A 26,524-nucleotide genomic window follows, 5' to 3' on the forward strand; every position below is an offset into this window, starting at 1 on the left:
GTTCATGAAAAACTGCAGCATGTGGGAAGGACTCACGATGGAGAAGTTTGTGGACTGTCTCCCATGGGAGGGACCCCATGCTGGAGCAGGGGAAAAGTGTGAGGAGTCCTCCCCTGAGGAGGAAGAAGTGGCAGAGACAACATGTGATGAACTGACCGCAACCCCCATTCCCCTGTGCCACTGGAGGGGAGGAGGTAGAGAATTCAGGAGGAAAGTTAAGCCCAGGAAAAAGGGAGGGGTGGGGGGAAGGTGTTTTAAGATTTGGTTTTACTTCTCATTACCCTTCTCTGATTTGATTGGTAATAAATTACATTAATTTTCCCCAAGTTGAGTTTGTTTGACAGTAATTGGTGAGTGATCTCTCCCTGTTCTTATCTCAACCCACAAGCTTTTCATTATATTTTCTCTCCCCAGTCCAGCTGAGGAGGGGGAGTGCTTTGGTGGGCACCCGGCATCCAGCTAGAGTCAATCCACCACACCAGAGCAAGAAGAGCTGCTTTTTGATGATGATGTTTTCTCTGAGGCATCATGGGACAGACTATATTGCTTGTAATATCTATTGAAAACTTTATTTCACAGCAATGATTTCAGCCTTATAATTGCTTTTAGAAACATTATGTGCTTACATTCATCTATTTGGTTCTTTGAGGCAAGTTCACCTATGTGTACTCTCAACATGTGTACTCAATCTTTCGTAAAAACTGCTTCCTATTTCTACTAGTGTACTCCAGGTATTGGCAATAAAAAGTCAGGTGAGCAACTTCTGAGGGCTTGAATGAGTGCTCAGCAAGTTCTGGCATGAATTTACAGTACCCTAGTTACTCCCCACTTACTCTACAGATGAAAGTTGAGGCCCATATTTAGTCAACCTCAATTTCAGCTATAGCCTTAGGCCCAATATTTCCTGTGGCAAGATGTCTCTGGAGACCAAGAGGCAGCCAGCAGCTAATACAAGGCACAAGGACAAGGTGAAATTTAAGCTGGCTGCAACTCCGAATGCCTTTTTGCCTCATACTCAAATCCACTAGGAAAGCTGAGGACACCTCTCTGCACTTCATGTGCCCCAGTATCTTCCTGCAGGAGTCGGCATGGGGCAGCAGATGTCCCCTGGCTATGCATCACCCATGGAGCTCGAGCTCATCCGTGCAGAGCCAGAAAGACTATTCCTCTACCCTTACGTTGCATTTCAGCTAGCAAGTTTTGCATTCAAGGTTGTGCGTTATTCCTGCCATATCTAGCGACTTCCACTCGAGGGGCAAAAAAGACTGGATTAGCTGTTATTGAACACATTCTCTCCTCCCAAGAAAATGGAAATCCAAATTGAAGTCTTCAGAAAAGTAAACAAGGGTGGTCCTCAAATACTCTAAAAGAAATTTACCTCATTGCAAACTCTTCATAAACCCCGTCTGTCACAAATACTTATTTGCATCTTACAAGTTTGCATAGATTCTCTTACTGATAACTACAGAGAGCATCCTTGCAGCTACAGAAGAGTGACACTGATTTCTTAAACAGAAACATACACCTTTGTGTATGTATTCAAAGGCATGTCTATTAAAACAGGAGGATGAGGTGAGGATACTGCCTGCTGCTTCCATTAGCCTCACAAACCAACATGCTTAGTAAAGTGAGCTTGATTTTATTTTCCTGTGTATGCTGCAAACTGAACCAAGCACCCAACTCCAGCCAACTGCTTCTGCGTGTTGTGTTTTAACCACGATGAAGAAATTTTTTACTATGAAGAAAATTAACTCTACACCAGCCAAAACCAGCACACCATGTAAACATAGCCTGGCTTGCACAAGTGTCTGCAAGGACACATTTTCAGCCTGAAAAACGTGTTTTTTACACAGAAGTAAGGCATGGCCGAGGTGGAAGGGTTAAGGACTGCTGAGTGAGATGCCATGTGTTTGAGTCACAGTCATGCTAATTTTTTGCTGAGGGCCAATAGTCACAGCTGACCAACCTGGCTGTAGATGAATAGGTGGTCACTCATGCTGGATGTAAAGTCCTTGTTGAGGTGATGGCACTACACAAGCCATGCTGTGGTGGTCATACAACCCTGTTTGCTCACAGCATGTGGACAGGCTTCCCTGGCTGAAGCAAGCAGACACCTTACCTTGGGTTGACTTTCAGCATTCCAGCCAAGCTGGCAACCCTATCCCTTTGCTGGTCAAATGCCAGCTCCATTTTCACTTGCAAAGTAAGCACATTTGTCAGAGATCACTCAAACATGGCAACTACAGACACCTGCCATTTGGGCAGGAATTTTTAGAATAAAACTTCTTTTAAATACTCCTTTGTCATGAAAGCGTTCTTCCAGAAGTGAGTGGGCATTGCAGTGGCAGCGGTAAGGGGAAGGCTTGGAGCCATGCGCTGGTGGTGGTGGTGGCTGGGCAGGAGGTAGGGTTATTGCCATGCTCCCAGCACAAGAGCACAGGTATTGCTTTAGAAAGTTGGCTTTCACACTGGTCCCTCTGACTATACCTTCAAACAATGAGAAAGGATGTTTTCAACAGATAATGATGCAAACCTGCTGGGATTAGTAGATGAAATAATGAAGAATGACTTTCCTCCTCTCTTCAAAGTAACTACAGTGAAAAGAGATCTTTTCCTTGTGGGTTTTTTTTTCCCTCCTTGTATCAACAGTGCTGCTTGGCAAGTACCTGAGGGACTTCTACCAGGATCATCAAAACTTTTAATGACAGTGAATTTAGAAAGGTGCTGGTGGGCTTGATTCTGGGAAGGCTGCTGAGGCTGCTGACTCACACTTGGAGCAGCTGGTTTCACAGTGAGCTACTTGCTTTGAGAAAAGTAATTTAAGCTTATTCCTCCAGTTTGTTGGGAAATGTACATTTTCAAAGGGGCTTTTGATGTTTTGTTGTGTAACTTACTGCTGGATGAGTAAAATAGTAATAATCATACTTTACACTTGCATAGTCCCTCCTGTTTGAGGCTCTCAGAGGCTTACCAAAAGCAGGTATTTGTTTTCCTCATTTACAAGTACCTTACCCTATGTCATACCTGAAGAATCAGTGGGAGGCTTGGGTTAACGCACAGAAATTGCACCACTGTAATTGCACAGTAAATGCATTCATTAAAAAGCCTTTAATTAAGTTGATGTTTCTCCATGCATTCTACTTTATATTCCACTTTAGGCTTGTAAATACATTTTTTTGTCCCTGTGGAAGTGCTTCTATTAAGTGTTAAAGGTGGGCTTTTTTTAACTAAAGTAATTACACTGGCACAAATCCTTTGTACAAATGCATATGTATTATTATAAAGGTGCATTATGTAGGCATTGCCTATTCTCTTTCTATAAAGCATGTGAAGAGCAATTCAAACGCCTTTATAATGATGTAACACACTGGGAAAAGTGGAGAAGGGTGAACATGTCAGATTGTACTGGAAAGATAAACCAATCCAATGTTGGTAATATAGAAAAGACTTCAGCAGGCTTTTTATCAATTTAGTTTAACTCAATTTCGGTATCAGTCGCACTTGCACTGATTTGGGAACTTGTGACCATTTAATTAAATAGATTTTGAAGCTCATTTAATTAGTTTGGTGCAGTTTGTGAAGGCAGATGATCCCCAAACATTGGAAGTCTAGCCTGAGCATTCTGGTCCCACATGTCTTGCTCTGACCTTCTGGCAACACATTTGTGTCACATGCCACAAGAGACACAATGGTGAGTGTCTGTGGCTGAATGGCCTTCAGCGTATCTGCACGTGTGGGACCATCTGCCTCAGGGGGTTATCTTTGACAAATAGGCAGGCTGACCCTTTTTACAGCATGAATTCATCTGCTTGAATTTTCCTTCAGAGGAGTAGATAAACCTTCTGCCAAATTGGGGAAAAATGAAGCGTTTGGGAATGGAGAATCTCAGACCTATGAAAGATAATTGTGCAGAGATTATGGCACTGACTACCTTGAGACTGAAACTGATTACCAAACAGTCACCAAAACAACTTTTCTAAGCTCTTTTTTTTCCCACTGGGGAAAAATCTACCCCTCAGCGTTTTCATGGGCATGTATACACACACACGGTGCTTGGACTGGGAACTCAGTTACATGACCATGGGCATCCTGAAATCCTGTGTTTGATTTTACCTAGAAAGCCCTGGGAATATACTGCCTTGGCCTGTGTACCGGTATATTTTAAAGACAACTTTTATCCCTGTGGTATAAAACACTAGGTCATGGCTTCATGCAGAGGGAACTTTGTAACTGGTTCCCCTTTTTGGTCTTTAATAGATTTTGCTAGCTTTCTAGTCATGCTGAATTTGTATTAATGGATATCAATTTTAGAGTGAATTGATCAGATTATGAAAATATTTTACTTTGTTGCTTGCAGAAAACAAAATATTCATATAAGAAAAAAAAAACTTCCCAGTTTTTCATTTGTATTTTCCCCAGCTACCTTCCCTCTTCCCAGCAAGTAACTAAGATGGTGGAGTAACTGAAGGTGATCTTTCTGGGCACTTATTTACTAGGGCTTATACAGTTTGGGTCATATTTACTTACAATTATCCTGCAAAGAAATTGCTTTATACCATCAGCTGCTGAGGTCACAGTTAATGATACATATTTTGAGGCTGTATCAAGGTCAGTGAGAGTTGGAGACATGCACTTCCATTTAATAAAGTGAAGATTGCATAAAGCACATAACTGCTTGTTTCTTTAATGCATCATATTTTAATCTGGCACCACTTGTTTCTAATCTATAAACGCTCTTTACCCTCTATGTAGCAGTTTCAAAAGGAGCTAAGGTCATGTAATTACGTGGCCCTTTTGAAAGTCTAGCTACATGACATGTCTCAATAACATCCTGTTGCAATGAATTCAACAGGTTGAGCATAATATATTGTAACAGCACTTTTCCCCCTTTTGGCTCCAAAGTCAATGCCGTTAAATTGCCTATAAGAAAAGAAGGCGGCACACATTCAGCTGCTACCTTTCTTTCTCTATTTTGATGGCTTTATCCAGTGTAGCGATACTGAAGTAGGAATAAGCTCTTGCTGGCAACAGGCTCTGAACCATGGAGCTATGACGGTCAGAAGAACAGAGGCTAATTCTCACATGTAAATGCCTAAAATTTGAAGAAAGCAGTTCTTAGATGATTTAAAGTAGCTATGTAGCGCATACATTGTGACATGAAAGTTTACTGAAAAAAACCCTTTGTTTCTCCATGGTACATACACATCAGAGGAGTTCCAGTATTTAACAACTCAAAAGTGAGCAAGCTGGTCATTTTTTCCATATGAGTCCCAAACAACATGCACCCAATTTCTTCTGTTCTTAATTCCCGTATGGTATTCTTTCAGCATTATTTCAGTTATCTTGCTCTCTTCCCTAGCTTCAGTGGCTCAGAATTTTATTTAAAATCTTTGCGTTTTGCTGATATTTTCTATAATCAGTCTCAGTCTTGGAAATTATCCGGAAAAGTTTGAACAAAACTGGGTTAAGAACCCTAACAATGTTTTTTAATTTGGTTTGTTTTGTTGAATTTTGAGTTCAATGGATCTCTACAGGTAAAAAAATAGTATATACTGCTGTTTCCAAATTCCAGGTTCTAGAAATTCAGCTCCTCTCCCTTTTCCTGTAAAAATCCATTCTCAATTCAAAGTCAGCTCAATTTCAGATTTTGTAGAACTCTGCACTCCTGGGAAGACACAGCCAGCAATTCTAAATTCTGAATTCCATTATAAAGAAACATTTTTGAGATGAAGAAGAAAAAAGGCACATGCCCCTGCAGTGGTTGCAACGCCTTGACTATAGCACTGACCTCGCATTACTGGTCCTGTTTCCACCTTATGCCTCCTTTTGCCTTACCTGGTTCACCATCACCCCTCAGCAATTCTACAGCTATCACCAGCTTGCTGAGTTTCTTCATTATTTTTAAAGAAATTCTACATAATCAATACAGTGTGCAAGAACTCAAAGCTTCCAAAAGACACTTTCAAGAAAGATTTTCAAGGGCTTTCAAAATGTTAGTTCAGATGTATTGCAATGCTACAGGTTTCCATCTAGTCCCTATGATGGACAAGCAGTCACATATTCTCATGTTAGGAGAAGGAATTTAGGAGACTTAATTTGACATTCAGGAGTTTTAAATTGCTTCATGCAGGTCCCACTGTTCAGAGACTGCAACTGCACAAGCTTCCAGTACTTCCTTTTCTACAAGGGGGCAGAGTTAATGGCACAAGAGCAATCTTAGAGTAAACCCCATATTCTGACTGTTTAGTGCTAAGGCTTCATGTTCACTTAACATGTTGCTAATGCAGATTTACCATGGGAGAAATATTAACAATAGTCTTTGAATTGTAATTGCTGTTAATTGTTTCTCTCCCCTGCTATTTCCCAGGAACTGCAGCACATAAACAAGAAGATGTGATATCTTATACCTTATTTGTGGTGGTTAAAAATTAAAAAAAAAAAAAAACAAACAACAACCAACAACAAACAAAGTCCCTGGAGCTGCAGAAAACTCCCAGAGAGATTCTGCCCAGCTTCTTCCTATATTTGCCATTATAAAGAAAGACCTTCATGTCTGCAGTAATGATGCTGAAGGTCAGATATGATATCAGGCATCCCAGAGATAATGCACAGTAATTTATTTTCCTTCTAAAGGACTAATTATTGGCATATTCAGGGTGGGCTAATAAACAGGGAGCTTGAGGTTTTGTGACTGGTTATTTACTTGGGTATTATCTCAGATCTTTCCTGAGTGGGTAGATTAAATGGGGAATCTCTCTTGTCCTGTCCTTGAACGGGAGTTTATGATACTTTAAAATCAAGACTGCAACTATGTTTTCATTTTAAATTAGATTCCTGACATTTTGTTAACATTGTTAGAAAGGTCCTGCCTGAGTTTAAACAAGCATGCCATCTATATGGGAGTGGGAGAAGATGGAAGAGTAGGATAACTTGTTGCTAAAATTTGATGTGGATTAGTATAGGCAATTTTGACATTATGCAATCTTTTACAGTTAAGGACTTTGACCTTTTGGCTAAATTTTACGTCAGTCTTTAGTATTTTAGAAGCACAGAGCCTTAACATTGGTTTTGTTATGCATGTTTGACAGAAAAAAGTAAACACATGTCTAGCATTGCAATTTGCTAGATTGTGTATTTGCAAATTCCACATTTGCAATGACTGAATTAAATAGGCTTCCTGCGGTTTGCTTTGTTTTGCAGTTGTAGCTGGATAAGAGCAAACAGGTTACAGGGAGGGCTGAGATAAGGACATGGGGCAACACTGAAGAGAGGACACATGGCAAACAGCTGGATGAAGGAAGGGACAGCTGGACAAGGATCTAGAAGAGGGGATAAAAACTGTTAGGAATGCTGGAAAAAAAGGCTCATGGAAAGCATGAGTTATCCACATGGATGTTCAGTGACAGGTATAGAAATCTTTGGCAGGTCTGTAAGCTCACAGGTAAGGTAACTTGTATTCCCTGGCTTGTAACCTCAAAAATCCCAGAGACTCCAGAATCAGCTGATCAGCTCAATGTTTGTTTCCCAAACTACAGAAACTTCCTTCTCCAACATGAGTTTTCATTTAAGGATGCTGCCCATGTTTTTGTTAGTCCTTTATGTAGAACACAGATTTAGAAATAGAGAGCACTGAGTTTTACTCCTGATCCTGTCACTGACTCCCTAATGAGCCTCGGGCTGCTCATGTAACCTTGCTCTGTCCGACACCCTGCCAGGAAAGCAAAAATCATGAAATAAACCCACCTTTGTACATGGTAAGGAAAATATAAACACTCATTATTGTCACTGCATTTTTTTTCCTACAATATATCAGTTAGACTTCATTATAGTCTTTGCATTTTTCTTTCATCTATCTGAGAAACTTTTTGGGTTTTTTTAATATGCAGAGGAATAAGGGAAGAATAAAAGAAAAACCCAAGAGAATTAAGAAGAATGAAGATTACAGATGGACAAGGTTGGGAGTTTTCTTCTCTCTGAATGGCTATAATATTTCTTAATTAGTTGGGATTTTTGAAAACAGCCTAGAGATCTTAAAGCACTTGCCTTCCATTAAAATTAATGTGGAGGTGGCTCTTTCTGAACTGACTAGGGTAAGACACAGTGATTTCAGTGCCCTGGGTTCTGCTTGTGGCTCTGCACTTCTATTTTCTCTCAATGCTTTTATCTGCTTCAAGCCATATGTTTCCAAGGCAAGAGCTCTCAGTTGCACAGGGCCCACCAGAGCATGGATGCTTCTCAGCTGGGGATTTCTCATGTCACTACAATAAAAATAAAGATGAGTTGTAACTCTGAGATGTGTGCATAAATTCCCTTGGCTGCTACACCATTACGTAGTAGTTGGGTTGAAAACAGAATAACACAGCTCTTTACTCATATCAAACAACAATATTACAGAAAACTTCCTCTAGGAACAAATGAGATGTGTTCTTCAAATGAATGAAACGCTCGCTGTAAGGGTGCAGCGAAACAGGCCAGGTGGCTATATCATTATGCTGACAGACTGAACGTATTAGAAGTTCTCTCTTGACCCACATGCTCTTAATAAAAGGTTTTATTTCATTCCTCTGCACACATGGGCTTCTGTTGCAGCGTCCCTTGAGAGAGCTTTGCTTACCTCCTGGAGTCTGGAAAACATTCCCCTGCTCTTTGCACACTAATCTGCTCTGGAGGACCAGAGGTCCTCATCAAACTGTTCTGCCCTGTAATTCTTCCCTGAATGCTGGCTTTCAAAACAAGCCAAGAAGGGAAATGAATGCTTATTCCATCAGAGGTTCTGGCATGTTACATTAAACAAGCAGGGAGTGTGCAGAATATATATGTTTTGGGAAGAAAGAGATGTTTAGTATCAGGTTAACCTTGCTTTCTACTCAAGATCTGTGTATAAACAGGCACAAGACTGGAAAAGGGCAGCAGTTAACCATTTCATGCACAAGCATGACAAACTGCATCTTTTTCACTCGCTTAGGCACTACCACTGTAAGAGGTTCGGAACCTTATGAACTTCATACTGCCTTTCAGATGAGGATTTCAAAGCACTTAGCAAATATAGATTTGCCATCATCATTTCACATCAATTCACTCTCGACTGGAGGGCAGCCTTTTTTTAACAAGGAATGGAATTACTAGTCTGATAATAACATCTTCACCATGGTATAGGTGCCTTTTTCTCCAGTGGTGTATCCGCTGTTTGAATTTCCAAGTAGTTAAGCTACGTGCAGGGAGAGAATCAAAGTGACCCGAGAGTTAGTCCAGAGTGTTGTCTGTAATGACAGGTGAAGATGTTTTGAATCTTTTCTTCCATTCTTTAAGTGATAGTAGCACATCTCTGTCTTTTCATGCTCATTTATTTAAATCCAAAGCAACAAAGGAAAAGTCCACACTGCATCTGATGACACTTGGCAATGATTCACAAGTGGAAATTTCCTTTTGGCCCTATTCAGTGCTGGATTTATATGCCATATTGTGAGACTGTATAAAGTAAACAGTTTTTACTACACAGAGCAGCAGTACTATTTATGTAACAATATAATCCATAGTCCTCAAGCGACAACATGAGCTTCAGTATTACCTTGCTGCTGTAAGATAGCTAGCCCTGTGTTTTGGAAAGAACTGAAAGCACAACTTAGCCAGCCTTTTATGAAAAGCCACAGTGGTCTACTAAAGCTGAGAGTAAGCTGAAGAAGGGGCACTGGTTGTCTCCCTCTGACAGTGCTAATGTCAACCCTGTGCAACACAGGCATGATTTCAGAAAAGACCAACAGCTCTACCAGCATGTACAGGTGCCAACATCATGTCTACAGGACAACAGAGGGACAATACAGATCTGAACACTGTCACTTCAGATCCTCAACAGAAAGGACACATGTGACATGCTCTGAGCATGACAGGGGCGTGCCACAACTCATGTAATAAGCCTTCAGCATAACCATGCAACACAGCTAACTCTCTTCCTAGGTTGTCCACCTCTTCCTGATTATCAGCAGCATTTTACACATAATGCAAAGCAAAATTTGGCCTGCCAGGGACTTTTAGCATCTGTTTGGTACCACACACATAATCTCACAGTCATTCCAGACTGGGCCTAGCAAAACACTTCCCCTTGTATGTTGCTTTAAACATATTTGTTATCTAGTGAAGGGAACTACTCGTGCTGAAGTTTGAGCCAGCAGTGGAGCGCTCTGCTTTCTTAGTCCCCACACAAAACGCCCACCAAAGTCATTAGGCAGAGATGGGTGGAGCGGTAATTGCAGTGTTTCAGTTTATAGAGATCCCCTGTGAGATGCAGTGCGTGACTTTAAAAGTGCTGTTCCTTGCACTGAAGTATTTACCACAGTACTCATACTTCAAATGGGAAATAATGCAACTATGGAGGCAATAATGCAACTAGCGTGGGTGGTAACCAGCTAATTCTTCTTACACCTACAGCATATTTTGTTCCAGAAGATCATATTAACACTATTACAGGAATTATGAAATTGTTATATTGGGACCTGCTAGGCAATATTGTGTATTTGGAAACTTAAAATAGCAACAACCATCCTAAATTTTCACTACAGCTGCTTTTCTTCTTCAATCCAGCCTGCTGTCTCTCTGCAGGCTCTCTAGCTTAATGACTGTTCATCCTTTCATGTTAACAGAAAAATACTAACTACTGGATAAGGGAGTGTATGTGTGTACTAGCAAGATCATTAGTCGGAATAAATGTGACAGCAGAGTTGCACAAGAAATGCCACAGTTAGTGGTAAGCACAAACTACAGCTTTGGGTGTAAAATACTGTAATTACAAGGGATGGAGAAAGCTCCACAGTTTTTATCCCCACAGAAATCGATAGCGGTGCAGACTGCTGCTCTTTGCTGGAGCAGGGGCAGTCTGATGAAAGAGCTTATTGATTTATCCAGCTGATGTTACTGAAGTGAATAATAGACTGGAACAGAAAGGGCTTGTAAATTAGACTCATTCAATCCAACATTTTCCAGGATATCTTTTATGTGGAGCTATATAGAGATATATATTTACAAGTGAGTTTTTGTCGAAGCAACAGCCTAGTGACTCCTGGTAAGAGAGTCTGTCTACTAATTCTTTGACCTCAACTACTCCCATGGTACTAAAGTCAACCTTCAAGCTCTCACAAAAGATTGACACTAAGGAGGAAGAACCAGGGCATCTGGGAGCAGGATTTGGCTATGGTGCAGGTAAACAGCTGGCCAACACATCTCCAGGAGGGCTATGGCCACAGAGGAAAGGTGGCTGTGGCTCCCTCCATGCCACCTGTGCCATGCCAGAACCCACTGGCATAAAGGCATTGGAAAAATCTGCTGTGGATCCACAGGTCCCCAGGCTAGGAGAAATGTCAGCTCAGGCCAGTCCCCACCAGCCTCAAATAATGTGAAAAGAGGCCTGGTGTTTTAGGAATGAAAGGAGTCCTGTGTTTCTTCCTAGCTCAGCAGGCAGATTTGCTAAGAATCTAGATCCACACCAGCAAAAATGTAAGTGTTCAGATTGGTTTTGCATAAACTAAGAAGGAGAAATAAAGAAAGAGAGAGAGAGCAGCAGGCATACTGCCACCAAGTACAGCAAATCAATCTTCCCAGCAGTGATGGATCAGGGAGCAGGACTGTAAGTTTTACAGGTATATGAAACCCCACGAGTATAAAGACACCATTAAAACACTGCCATTAAATTCCAACACTGAAGGATTACCACGGCCCCTAGAGCCAAGTAGGTCAATATGTGACTGTATATTTTTCATTACCATTTTTATATACATATATGTGAAGCAGAATAGGATTCACAACAGCCTCACCCTCTCTCCCACTGAAGACCTCTGCTTTATACTCAGTATCCACTTTCACAAATAAAATGCAATATACCATCAACAGATAAATGAGATCCCTAAAGGGCTTTTATTCTGCCGTACCATTATATCTACTTTTCCACAAGATTTCTGCTTAAATGGCTCTCTTTATGCACATACACAAAGATGACATACACCTGTCTAAATATAATCTGATAGTGAAGAGCTCTTCTGTATGGGGAAATGTATCTTTTCTTCCTAATTTACCATAATGACTTATGCACACTGCTGGAGCTAGGGGTGTGTTAGCCTCCCACTACAAAAGTCACCAAGGTGTTACTCAGTAAGATGTGGCTGGATTTTTTTTTCTATCTTTAGAAAAGAAAGAGAGAAGCTCTGAATTTTACCTTTCTATCTTCCCCATAAAAACAAATGTTTTCAGGAATTACAGCTTTATAGGCTGCTGACATTGACTAATAGTTTTTAACGTGATGAAAGTGTGTGAACCACACTGAAGAAGCCTTTTTTGTAAATCTGAGAACCCTCAGAGCAAATGGCCATGCTGTGCCACAGGGTAGCTCAGAGTTCGCTGCCAGCACAGTAGCCACCTCTATGGCACTTATTCATAAAGCAGATCTATTTATTAGCTAGTAGTGTCACTTTTTGTCATTGCGACTATTTCAGTCAAAGGTAACCTGCCTCAGAGAATAAAAATTCCTGACTTCTTTTTCATGAGAGAACTAAAAGCATTTCATGATCTGGACACATAGATACCAGATAGTTACAGCCACAACCATTTGGGCAACAGCGAGCTGAGACTTGACAGAGAAGTACTGCAGAGAGCCAGGATGAAGGAACAGGAGAGAGGTGCATGCGAGGATTTCAGCTCAGGTTATTGTACTAACGAAATATGAAAGGAAGTTTCAATGCACCAGCAGAACACAGAAGACCTCATTTTTGAAAAGAGATGGGATGCAGAGAAGACTAACTGTTCATCAGCATATGTCAGAATCACACTAAAAGCCTCCTTTTTTTTACTTCTCACTCTCGTTAGTCACAAAGTCAGGACCGTGGTGTGAATAGGCGCAGGCAGAATAGGTTTCAGTGCTAGAGCTGATCTTCATGAGGCTGCAGCATGCTGGTAACTATATATGAAATTTGCATAGGCACTGTGTAGGTACAGGGTACCTCTTTCTACTACAGGGCACCCCAAATTCAAAAAGGGCATAACTATTTTATGTAGAAACATATGCACCCATCATTCCTGTCACTAAGAAGCCAGAAGCTGATCTACTTTGCCAAGTTTACTCTTTTGAAAATGCTGGCTTTGCCCTAAATCCTCTACTTTTCATTTGCATTGTCATGAGAGTCACTGCCAAGCCTCCCTGGACAGATGCTGAGCCGGTATTAGACAGAAGGGCTGTTTGGTGGGGAGGTCAGAGGGGAGAGGTCTCTGTTATGAGACTTTCTAATTCTTCATGGATCAACTTCACAAACCTCAGAGAGCATTACATTCACCTTCAGGGAAGAAGAGTGGGGTGTCCAGACTGATGAGAAATGGATTAACTCACTTCTCCATCCTACAAGTGATTCTATGACTTTAGGTCATTGATGCTGATCTGCAGCTACTGCAGTTTTTTCTGTGGCCACTTACATCCCAGACCCTGGAGGCATCACAGCAGCACTTACCCTGCATGCAGAGCCCGTCGGTGCAGTTCTTGGACTGCAGCACCAGTCCCTCGCAGTCCTTCCCCCCGTTCTTTGGCGCTGGAGCCGTGCACTCCCTCCGGCGCCAGTGGGTGCACTCCGTGCCACAGGTGGACCACTTGCTCCAGGACGTCCACTTGCCATCCACTGAGATGAGGAAAGGACATGACTTGTTAGGGGGTACATAAAAGTGAGACCAAGCGAGAGCGATGCAGGTCTCGGCACAAGCCAGCCTGCAACTCCTGGTCATTCCCGGCAAGGCAGAAGGGTCGTCAGTTTACTCTTCTTAAAAATAGTCAGTCTGCTCTTCTTAAAGTTCTGCTTCTGGCCTGTAAATGCACATTCACTCTTCCTCTCCTTTCTATCCGCCCCAGCCCCATTTTGGCTCTTTCCTCCCCTTTTTATAAACTTGTCAGGAGTTTATTTGTGCTCAAAGTGTACAAAAAAATGAGCAACAACTCAGGAAACTGTGATTTTTTTTTTTTTTTAAATTTTTTAACACAGAGGTTAAAGTTAAACTTGGCCAGAAAATCTTCCTTAGTAGGAAGATATTTAATGTTAAATATTTTCTATTAAAAGAAATATCTAGAGGCACCAATGTATTTCCTATGAGCAGAATCAGGAATGTGTTTAGCACCTTTCAAAATCCTGCAAATGATTTTCAAAAGCACTAAATTGAACAGCTGAAGAACAAACTATGAAATTGGTCCAGTGACATAGTCTGAGTCAGGAGCCCGTCACTTGGAATAGCGACCAGAGATGAAATTTCAGCTCTTCAAGTTCCACCCACCAGTAAGACCTGGAGTTGGATGGCCAAGCTTCTCAAGCTGAAGATGACCTTACAGCCATCGATTTGAGTGGGACTGCCAAAGTAGGAAAGCACTGGACAACAGGACAGAGGGCAGAGCTTTGCCACAGAAAAGCCATCAACTACCTTGCGTGTCCTGAAGCAGTTTTGCATTTTTCAGGAGTTTACATTTAAATACATTTTAAAGGAATGGATATATATCTCTTTGCAATATAAACATCTTTGTATTTGATGTCAGGTAAACACCTACCTCAAATTTAACATCCACACCCCACATGCTTCACTTGCTGTGACAGCTGGACTGAACAGACATTGCAAATATATTTACATCACAGTTGCTTTCTATATTCAAATTCTAGTCCTTTTCCAGAGCTTTCATCCTTTATCTCTTACAATTTGAAGCTCTGAATGTTCCCCAAATCCCCTGAATTACCAGGCCTGAGACAGGTGCAAGCTGTGTGCAAAAGTGGGTCTGAATCCTCTGCTGCTTGATATAATGTGCTCCCTATTTTATCTATTTATGTAATATAATTTGATACTCATTCACTGAAATGTTGGATTTATTAATAAAGAGAAGGAGGCTTTTGTAACTAATAGTCTTCTCCTGAAATGACTGGTGACAGACAAACTATTTATCTAGGGCTATGCATTGTTCATACTGAACCTGGACACAGAGTGGTGCAAGCTATTTTCTGAACACTCTGGCCCTCGCAGAAGGCACCACCGTTGAGTGGGGCAGGATTGGTGCAGGTCCTCGTACGCTTCTGAAAGCCTCTCCCACATCGGCTGTTACACACTGACCACTCAGTCCAGGTAGACCAGCCTCCATTCACTGAAAAGCAAGAGAGAAAGAGTATGATCGTGTAGCGAGCCGTCCTGATCAGCCCAAAGGCGCCTCTGGATTCTGTGTCATGCTGCCTCCAACAGCAGTCACAAGCGATGGCTGGAAAGAGCACGAGAACCAACACTGCACAGACACAAACCCAACGTACCGAATGCACAGCATGCCAGAAGTCACTGTATAAGTTGAAGAAATGCTGACGCTGAATGAAAAACACCCTGTGATGACTATTATGGCTGGCAGGTGACCTGCCTTCTCCTGAAAACTGACCTGACCCAGCACTAAGCACCTGGTGGCGTGTGTATAGCCAAAACCCTGCAGGTTCAGAAAGTGCCCACAGCTCTGCCAGCCAGAAGCCTGCGCTCTGAAAGCTGCATCATTTTCCAAAGGGAGACAAACTGCACTCCAGCTTGTTCTCAGATGTACCTATCATCTATGCATGCTGAGAGACCCCCGTGCTTTGATTAGAAATTGATAATTTTCTTTCCCTTTCTTTCCAGAAGGTAATTTCAGGATGCCAGGACAACTTCACTCACCCCTCTGTGGACATAGCTGGTGCATATGGATGTCCCGGCACTTCTATAACAGATATTTAAGCTGTTCAGAGTGAACTCACATTAAGTGCATTTTTATTATTGGACTTTGGGAAGATATTTATGCTGACTCTCTTTTTCACCCACATCAGTTTCTGGGATAGATGGATGGATGAAGAAGCAGCTGTTCTACTCTATGTAATAATGATGTAGCCAGGGTACGGATAACATACTAACTGCTCAGATCCCCCAAAGCCAAATGTTTGTGATACGACACAACCCTTAAGCAGCACTGGTAGCAAACCCCATAGAAATGGCTGCTCTCCTACATACGCCTCTTGACTGCACTGTTGAATAAAATGCTGTATATGTATGAGGAAGAGTTGCAGTATGCCTACATCTTTATGTTTCTGCATTCATCACAGTTACAAAACACAGTGCTCTTGCATGGTCCATCCCTCAATATCACAAACACTGCTAATCAACTCAATTCAGTCAGTTTTCTATAAAAACTGAACTAAAAGGCCCTCATTGTAACTTCAGGGAAGCAACTGCTTATAATTAAATCTAACTGCTACCCTGAATATGAAATGAATATTAGGGATAATCATAGGGATTTTTTTCCTACTTGTCTATCCTATAATTAAGCTGATTGTAAGGAACACCAGGACAGTCAGCTGGCATGTTGTCAGAGCAGGTTTTGTTCTGGTGGATACCCCCGCCTGGGACACATCAGGGCAGTATCTTTGCAGGGGCAAAGGCTTGGATTGGTAGGGCAGAGCTGCAGTGCAACACAGTCTGGAAGAGACCCCAGAAGGGCATCTCATCCAGCCCCTCCCCAGCCAAAGCACGGCCAGCCTCAATATTAGATCGAGGCTGTGGATGCAGACACAGAATAATGTTATCCCATGCTTCGTATTCCCCTGATGTTTCTTTTTAAGCTAGGTTGTGTGCTTATGAACTGCAGCCCTAGAGTGCTTTGCTACTTTGCCCCTGACATCAGAGTATGTTTTGGTAGTAGACATCAAAACTAAGTATATTTAAAGAGATATAAGAAGATGGAAGATCCTGCTGTGCTCTGACACTCTTACCAGCATATGGAAGCACAAACTTCCATTCAGTTTTACTCTTATTTCTGAAAAGCAACACTAAGAATGTGAAACGCTATTTTTGGTAGAAAGCAATGCCTTGAATGCTCCTGATGGACGAAGTGCCCTAACAGCTCCTTGCTGCATCCACCTGACATGTGTTATGCCAAGGGGATCAACCACCTTCTCTTCAATGAGGCAACCAGCTGCTTGTGTAGGTGCCTGTTCCTCCTTTAATGCAGTTATCTGTCACCAATAAGCCAAACCATCCTGTACTTCTGAGTATTTTCAGTATTGAACCCTGACTGCAGCTGCTGCATATGGCTGCAAGTCAACAGGCAGTACAAGCAGCCCTGCCTGGTCATTGACCACAATAACAGTCGCATACAGGCATTTTGCACCCCCCTCCTGCCCCACCTCTCGCTTTTAGCATGCATCCATCCACATACAGTGGGACAAGGCATCACTTACCATAGACAATCACAGTTGCCGTGGTGCTTTTCCTTTTGGCCACAATGTTTTTGGCAACACAAGTGTAATTGGCTGTGTCAGAAAGCCGGGCTTGCTTAATGATCAGGTTGTGATCGATGGTAATGTAAAAATTTCGGTCTTCCACGGGATCAATCACCTCTTCGTTCTTCAGCCACTCCACCTTGGGGTTTCAAAGGGCCAGAAGGGAGGCAGTAAATCAGCACCAGGTCACATCACAACGGGCACAGTATCTGTGATTACATTGCTCATCCTAGAAAGCACAATGAGTCAAGGCCCATCACGGACTCACCTGAGGTACACTGCCAACTGAAATAAAACACCATGGCAGAAATGCAGGAGAACAACCTTCAGGCCTACCCTTTCCTTCAGGTCCCCTTCCCTCCCACCCGTCCACACAACAGCTGTCTTGCCTTGCCTTGAAAATACTAATGCATTTTCAAAGGCTGCCAGCTACTGTACAGAGAAAAACAGCTGATCTACACTTTCAGAGTCTGAGGCAAAGATAAGGAAGAGGTGATACCTTAGGACCATATCTACAAACAGAAAATTCCCTTACAACATCAGAAACCCTAAACCATCAGAGTTAATGTAGTAACCTTGTATGTACCTGCCTTGGGTCTAACACAGTGAGGCCCTATACCAGAGTAGGTCACACTAACCAATTACAAACATGCCAGTGTTTTTAAGTATACATGCACTCACAAGTACATGCATGTTATTGTTTTGCTGCAATCAGGATTGAACAAAATAGAGACAGTTACCAAGGAAATAGGGAATCACAAAGACTACATCAGTGCTTATTTTTCCCTTTTCTTTATGTAAGCTGTATTTTATCTTAATAAAGCGTAATTTCCTTGGTTACACAGAAAAATATTTTCATATGTGATTTTTAATCTAGACAATGTTGTCTTTATTGCCTTCCTAAAGAAACAGCCTATTATATCCCAGTTAACTGCTGTGAGCCACCCTAATATAATTTGGCTGCAAATCTAGTAGCTTGTTTTCATTTGAACCGAGCGCGCTCTGAAGGACAGGACTGGATGGATCAAAGCCAGGCCTTCGTGTCACTGGATCACTTCAGCTTGTGCCCAGGATTTAATTAAAGGAAGGAAAACATAAACACAATCAACCCCCTGGACCTGTGAGATGTTAACTGCCAAGACCTGCTCTCACAAATCCCACTTTTCCAAAGACATTTGAGGAACTGCCCAAGCATTGACATACCCCAAAATCAACAGAGAACCTGCTTCCCCATGAGACTGCTGTACAGATCACCTCGAGCTGCGGGGAGAAAACTGATGGCCTCTCCCAGTGTTAAACACAGAGGGCTCGATTCATCCCTGGACAGAGCCAGTGCAATGCTGCAAGACCAGTGCTGGCAGACATGGGCTTGGATTCAAGCCGCCCACTGCCCGCTCCCCATCTTTAGCCCTACTTTAAGCAGCTCCAGCTCCCCTACCCCAGTTTGAGTGGATGTGCATCAGGCATGATTCAAACCCTCCTATCCCACAGCAGATCACTGCAGTATGTGATAGCCTCACAACTATTAGTACTGTATAGCTTACAACTGGTGATGCAAAAAAGGCTGTGAAAATCAATATGTCTGTCTGCAAGGAACAGGGAACAAAGAAAAAAGACATAAAACTTTGGAGGCTGTGTTTCTGTCACTACAACATTCATGTTTTACTATGGAAGATACAAGCTCTTAGTCAATAACCTGGTTTTCCTTGCCAGGATGACTAAAATTATTCTTCTTTCTTGTATCTTAATAGGCATCAGGTATAATCAAGATAGACAGATTCCTGTTCAGTCAGTGGCAATATTTAGCTCCTTCATCACTTGCAGGTCAAGTGTTCATGCATCCCAACTAAAAAACAAGCCAGAGCTTACCTCTCCACCAGTGGTAGGCTGTCACTTAACCCCTGCCTCTCACAAATAAAACATCTTTCTTTGATTTTAATACCATTACTTATTTCTGGGATGGGGTACAGACTTGTGTTGGGACTCTAAAAGATGCTACACACACTGCCACAGCTGTGTATGTATCACCTTCAAAACCACCTGTACTTTTCCTGTGCTCTGAACACTGAGGACATCAGGACATCAGTGAGGACAGGACTACAGTCGACATCCTCTAAGGCTCAGTCTGAAATGTTTTTGGTATGCCCATCCAAGCACATATTCTAGCAGCTCTTGGCACTATGCAAGGCTCCATGCTTAAGCACACGGTTCTCTTTCCAGTACTCTGCAATACTTTCTCTCTCCACAAAAACACACACATGCATATTCAGTCTGGGTCTCAGCTGATTAGACAAAATTAAAGCTATGAGCATTAAATTCCCTGTCATCCCTGCAAAAACACCAAAGATTATACAAAAACAGTAGTTGCCAATATAAGAAAAAAAAGGTACTCTATAATTGAGTATACTGCCTCTGGCTCTTCACCAAATCTCTTGGGAAAAAGATCCTTTGCACCTAATGGCTCACAGAATTTGCTAACAATAAAACATTAAGTTTGCAGAACAACAAGATGTCTTTTTTCCTGAAAAATCTGTTTTGCCAGTACGTCAGTATTGTGTGTGCATGTCTAAACTCCATCTCTTTCACAAGATATCTCTTTAAGATATCTATTTCAGTCTTTTTCTGGCATCCAGGTTTTTATGATGCCATGAGTCTGTTCATGTTGCAAACTATAATGTCGTCAAATCTGAAGGGAGGAAGCGTTGGATGATTTAACAAGAGGCAGGAGTCTCCTCTCATACACATTTTAGCCATCAGTAGAGCAACACAAAAAAGAGCACACCCCTCCAATGGTTGTGTTTTCTCCTTCAGTCCTTGTAGAAATAGTAACTAATTAAACACACTACAACATGTAAATGAGACTTTTACTGGTAGTTATTTTCAGTTACTAATATCCCCATTTTTTCTGGTACAGGTGACTGCAGTGCTCAGCACCTTCAAACCTCAGATTTACTTTTTTTACGTAACCACCATAGGTGGGAGCAGGGTTGTTCTGTCACGTAAGTAGGAAGAGATCAAGTGTCAAATACAAAAGAGAAGAGAACAAAGCAGAACGAGACAGTGTGATTTATGAATGACAAGTATGCAAACTGTTATTACAGAAGTTAAAAGCAACGATCTCTTTTGATGCCATGTCATTCCCCAAGGTGCAGCCCCCTCACTGAAGTAGGCTGTTAATCCAGTCTTATCCTGAATTTAATTCTGCTGCCTGAATAATGGTGACTGGTGCCCTGGGGAAACCACCATGCTCACACAAGATGCCGGCGGATGAGACACTGGACATTTATGTGCCAGAGACCTGCATCCCTCCGGGTGAGCCAACAGAGGGGCAGCAGGATACCCATGGGCATTTCAAGTGTGCAAGATGCCTGTATTCAGGGTCATACTAAATCACACCCTCATGGTTCAATTTTTCAACTCTCTGGAGAAGACGTTTCTAGAGTAGATGTTTGCTTTTGCCTAAATATTGCCTAAATATATTTACTGGCTACAGTTACAAAAATTTTTGAACAGGTACCTAGCTCTATTTATTCAAGTAAATCAGGCACATCCCTCCAACTGCTATTAATAAAGGCATGGATGGTTGTGCATATACGTAGAAAAAGCCTGGGTATCAGCTTTTCCTTATCGTAACAAAAACCTTTTAATTGGCTAAAATACTGCCATGAAGGATGGGGTAAGTGTTCCCTCGTGGAGATGGCAGCTATGGAAAATTACAACAACGTGTAACTGGTTTTTTTTACATATCAACCCCCTGGAACAAAGCAGGTATGAAAACTCCATTTCTTTTTCTAGTTTTCCACTCAAGAAGATATTTTTGTATGTTTGCAAACAGACTAGCAAGGGAAGGCCCCTCTGTAAAGGTGTGAGTGCAGTGAATGAAATCCTGACTCACAGCAACTGCAGATGCTGAGAAGCTAGAGCACACCCGAAGTCAGCTACCATTTGGTCAGAGCTCCTTAGTGCTCTGGGTGCAATTTGCAGTGAGGCACATGGCTCCTGTGAGCTGCGCTGGATCCGATCTACATGTCCAGTGCTGCCGACGTGCTGGCAAGCCTGCCACGAGACTGCGCTGTCCCCGCAACCGTCTGAGGAAGCGCACGATCCAGGGCGGCTGTAATTTAGAGCAACATACCTTGTAGCATCTTTTCTGTCATCCCACTCCCCAGTGAGAGACAGATGTGTTGTCTCTAATTATTCGCTGATTGGTATCGGGAGATACATTAACATAATTGGCACATTTGTTCTAATTAACAGAGGGAACCTGCCACATGCCACCCAACATGAAAAGCGAGACCATCAGCAAGAGCAGAAAACCCACAATCACCACGCCAGCTATACTTTGGAGCTGCAGCCAGACCTGTGCTGCTGCTGCAGGATATTTCCAGCAGTAGCCTGAAATAAGTCAGTGCATGCAGAGACTAAGACCTGCAAAGCCCAGCCAGGCTTCTGTGCAGACTAAATGAACACAGGGAACATAAATCACACAAGCGATTACATATGCAGGAAAACCTATTATGGAAGCTAATTGCTGACACAAATTTAGCCATACCAAGTTACTAGCATTACTAGACACTTAAATCTCTTGGCACACTTGCGTATGCGTGACTGTTTTAGGAACTGGTAGAGCAGAAGCACATCTGCTCCAAAAGAAACCCAAGAATGGAAAAGGGATACAAGCTCATCTAGATCCTCCCCTCCTGATCGTACGAGTTGTTCCTTATGCCTCTTGCAGCCTCAAGAGGAAAGTCAGCAGGGTGTGAGTCCTGGATTCTGGTCTCTCATTGCCTCCTCCACACCAACCTGCCCTAGAGAAATCTTCAGAGCAGGGAGCACCTGCTGAAAACAGCAGGTCTTCTACCCTCTAGACACAGGCAAAGCCCTCTGGTGCAATTCTCCAGAAGAAACACGATGCAAATGGCTGGGAGCAGCGAGAGATTTGCTTTGATAAAAGGTGATTTAGGATTCTGGGAGGCAAGACCATTACACCCCTGCCTTCCCCGTGTCTGGCTGATGTGGCAGGATCACTTTCCATCGGCATTGCAGCTGGTGTTCTCTGCAGCCATGCCGACCCGTGACGGCGGTACCGCTTGCCGTGCCGCAGTCCCTGCTGAGCTCCCAGTGCCTCCAACAGCCACAGGGAAAACACAGCTCCCCTGCTCCATCTGAATTGTAACAACAGACACGCATCCCATACCACTAAGAATAAAACATTTGTGAAGCTAACTACTGATTTGGACACAGTACAAGATGCCTAAGTGAGACTGAGAAAACTTTAGCAGTTTTCATACGGGCTATTGAGCCAGCAGCTATTTCAGGTACCTTGAGACTTGAGTGCCTCTTTGAAGAATGTTATTTGATTTTTGGATTTGGTTTCAAATATACACTTTCATCCCAGCAACTGCCCACTGAAGAGGATGCTGTCCTTCATGTACTACTTGCTGGAAATAGATTTTGTAGCCCTTTAAGTTTAAAAAAAAAGAAAAAAAAAAAAGGTGGTCTCCAAAGAGGCTGAAATTACAGCTATGAGAGACTGAAAAACACATATTGAGAATAAGACAGCAAATGCAAACCACCATGACATTTTGTTCAGTTGTTGCTACTGTGCTTCTTCTGCCAATAAGGGGAATTTGCGTTCCTGCTGTGGAAACACTTCCTTAATTGCACATATATCCAGCTTTCTGCTTGAATACTAAAATCTACACGGTGTACATACAGCTGCTGGATGTCTCCAGCCCTATTACAGCTTTGCTTCATGTACAATGGGGAAGTGAAGCCTCACAGAAGAAATTTCAAAGGCTGAGGTGGATTGGTAGCAGCAGACGGATAACTTTATTTCACAGAGCCTCAAATTCAAACACAGATCACGGCATTATTAACTGAAAACCATGGCGGCTGACATGTGGCCACCAGGAGTTGTTAGGCTCCCCTTCTGACCTGGAAGATGGGCTTAAGTTGGAGGTCCCATGGCTCACGTGTGTTGGTAGGCACTTTAGGCACTACGTGGATATGGGGAGTCCTCAGTCACTGAAGTGACTGGGAGGGGTCTGTTTGGAAACAGCTTTAAATGAGTTACCAACGTGACATCTGCGGTTCTCTGGTTGGATGGATAGATGGATCTCATCCTTCACAGCACAGAGCCATATGCTTTTTAGGATCTTTAAATTCAATAAGGGAACAGGATGTTGGGAGGTGGCTACAGTCCCTGAGGACAGCCCCTTTCCCAATTTCCCTGAAAGCTGCAGACAACTCCTCCTACCAGTTTTGAAAGGCATAAAGGGTTTTGTCCAGGTTACACTTTTTAGTGAAAGAAAAGCATCAGCTCTAGAAGCACATGTAAATTCCTGAGCAAAACCCATCAAAACCTGATCAATCAACTCTTGAGTGACAACTGACATACATGCTGCAGGCAGCATTTTGGAAATAGCTCCATTAAAACATGGGAAGCACCATAATTCTTCATGCATAAGGTGAGCACTGCATCTGAAGAAGTTACTGCCAGAGGAACTGACCAAGGCAAACGCTACAGCCAGGTGTCTGAGGGTAGTGGCAAGAACTGGGCGCTTTGCAAAGAGAAGTAACTCTCACACTTCAGGCACTCTGAGGCCTGTTGGCTATAGGTAAAAGCTGGGAGGTATGCTCATCTACCTCATCAAAAAATGCAGCTAAAAGCTGTATCCCACACTGCGTATCTTCCAAAAATATGCATAAGGTAAAATGCTGCTCTTTCTGAGTACAGACTGAAGAGGTCGTTTCTGATAGCTAAACCAGCATCCCAGAGCTATCTCCACCACAAAAAGCAAGCTGTAGAGAGGATAAGCTAGCAGGGTACTCTTGTAGAAAACCTTCCATTGCAATATTTTATGAAGGACCTAGAAACCCAACCGTTCTCCACTCCCACAGATCATCCTTGTCTATTGTCGGATCCAATCATAAAGAAACTTGATTTAGATAGGAGCACGCTCTGTCCTCACTTATATCAGCATCAGTGGAAGTGCACTAGAAAGGAAAAGTATAGGGGTAGATCCCATTTAAAATTCAGGTCTCAAAAAACTCAGTCCTGCAAGAAGGCCTGCACATCTTGGCATGGGTTTCTGCACTGTGGAAATGAACTGGTAGGAAATGTAAAAATAAGGCCACCTAATAAGCTAGCAGTCAGCATATTTCCCAGCAAAGCACAAGACCCAAATGCAAGCCTATCCCAAATGCAAGCAGGGGGTTGTAATCTACCTCTCACGCTTCTCAGAAATGCCCTGACACCCAACCATGTAAAAAAGGAACAGAAACGTATGGGACCAGACATTGACAATTACAGGGAGCTTTATCCATGCTTTTGGAGTGTGAAGTGCCAGACCTTATGCAATGGTTGTCCAGGGCAAAATGAATGAGCAGTCCTCATTCATTTCGGGCTGTGCTCCTGCACACAAACCTGCCTCCCCCTCCCCGCTCTTCCTTCCATTGACACCTGAAGGCAGTTCTGCTGTATGTTGCAAGGCACTGCAAAGGACAGTGTCACTTCCCAGCTAATTAGTATTTGTGGCCACAAAATCCTCTACTCGCTTCTCTTAGAGCTCACTTTCCTGCCGGGAATATAAAACACTGACTTGGCGACACACCTGCATGGAAATGCATACACATGAACTCTCAATTAAGGGATAACTGCTGCAAAACATAAGTGGATCTCAAGAAACAAAGCAAACAGCGGTCATATTAATAATCAATTAGATGGAGCAGCCACCTGATGTTGCCTATTTGGAGAAGTCTCCAGTTTCCAGCAGCTTTTGCCTGTGCAAGAGCATCTGAATAAAGTCTGTGTCACAGTCATCTTGACTTGGCAAAACACCCTCTTCTGCCTCTTGACTCAGGGATGGTTTTCCCCTTGCTCTAGTTCCTAATTAAAGCCATGAATGTGGATAAATATCAGATCCAGTTTTAAACCCAACTGGGTCACCAAACTACGTTACACCCTGTTCTGCAATTAAGCTACTCTGTGAAACACCTCAATTATAATTAAAGAAGCAATTATGCCCCTGTTAAAGGCACCGCAAATCATACATTTTAATGCAAAAGTTCATCTGGCAGTTTATGGCATATTAACCAATCTTGCATCTCATTGATGTTTTGATCTATAACCTATCACAATGAGGTAATTTGATGTGACTCAGTGTCTCTAACTATATTTTATCATGTGCAATAAGATGCTGGCATCTTTCAAACAACAAATTAAATGAGCTAAGGGGTTAATTGCTAATAACTCTGCCATTACTGTTGGAGCGTCACAGAATGGGATCCTTCCTGCCTTCTCAGGTTAGGTTGGAAAAAATGCACACACAGAAGAGAGTAGAATTGAAATGGATGTTTCTATTGACACTGGAGAGCTGCAACTGTCTGATTTCTGCTGAGCACTGGCAGCTCCTGCTGAGCCTGGCAGGTCAGACTGCTTATCTCATCACCTTATCCTATTCCTCTCCAGTGAGGAAAAGCAGAAGGCAGGGAAGCATGGAGCTAGGGTAGGGAGTTGTTTGTTTTTATGTCCATTCCTTTTTTTTTTTTTCCCCACAGCAGCAATATGTAAGTTTGCCCCTTCACCCCTCAGCTACATGTGGAAACCTCAATGTAACAGCGCCTGCGCTGGTCCTCCTGCTGCTTGCCTGGGCCATGCATTGGGAAAGACAAAACATTTACCTGAGTGTTTCTGAACCTGTAGGTAGGTTCAGCTTGATATTGGATATAAAACTGGGAGTGGAAAGGCATGCCACGGTGCACCAACATGTTTGGGGCTGGTCGGCAGGGGTATATGGCCACAGAGAAGCTGATCTGTTTTTCCCAGAGACCAAGCAAACCCTTGGTTCCTTACTTTGTCCCAAGTGAACAAGCAAGACGTATTTTGATTTGACCTCAGGCCATGAGGCTGGTGTACATTAACATACCTTCTTCTGTTTGGAACTTGGGGTTTTTTTTTTAAGTGGCCGTGATCTGAGCCTACTCTAACACTCATCGTGTCCTAGTGGATCTGAAGGACTGGTAAGTGCTGCCTTAAAAGCTTTGCCTTCCCATCTCTGTCTTTGTCCTTCTTGCCCTCTGGAGCAGCTGTACGCTGCTATGCGGTTCAGCTTTTCAGTAATAGTAAGATCTGCTCTAGCATTGATCCATAAGAGATTGACACAGTTAATTGCAATTAAATATGCTCGAAATTATAAGACTAAATTCCCCAGCTACTGAAAAGAGGACAGAATGTA

At 42.6% G+C, this 26,524-nt stretch overlaps 1 protein-coding gene across 2 annotated transcripts in view; it reads right to left on the reverse strand.

Annotated features, from left to right (window-relative positions):
* UNC5C (unc-5 netrin receptor C) overlaps positions 1 to 26,524 on the reverse strand; it is a 266,275-nt gene that overhangs the window by 39,155 nt on the left and 200,596 nt on the right. For both annotated transcript variants that reach the window (XM_074866782.1, XM_074866781.1), the window contains exons 5-7: positions 17,244 to 17,424; positions 14,975 to 15,142; positions 13,485 to 13,649 (exon numbers count right to left, since the gene is read on the reverse strand). In XM_074866782.1, coding sequence (XP_074722883.1) covers positions 13,485 to 13,649; positions 14,975 to 15,142; positions 17,244 to 17,424 — 514 coding nt within the window. The remainder of the gene's footprint in view (positions 1 to 13,484; positions 13,650 to 14,974; positions 15,143 to 17,243; positions 17,425 to 26,524) is intronic.

This window comes from Strix uralensis, chromosome 4 (genome assembly GCF_047716275.1).
Source record: "Strix uralensis isolate ZFMK-TIS-50842 chromosome 4, bStrUra1, whole genome shotgun sequence".
NCBI classification, from domain to species: domain Eukaryota; kingdom Metazoa; phylum Chordata; class Aves; order Strigiformes; family Strigidae; genus Strix; species Strix uralensis.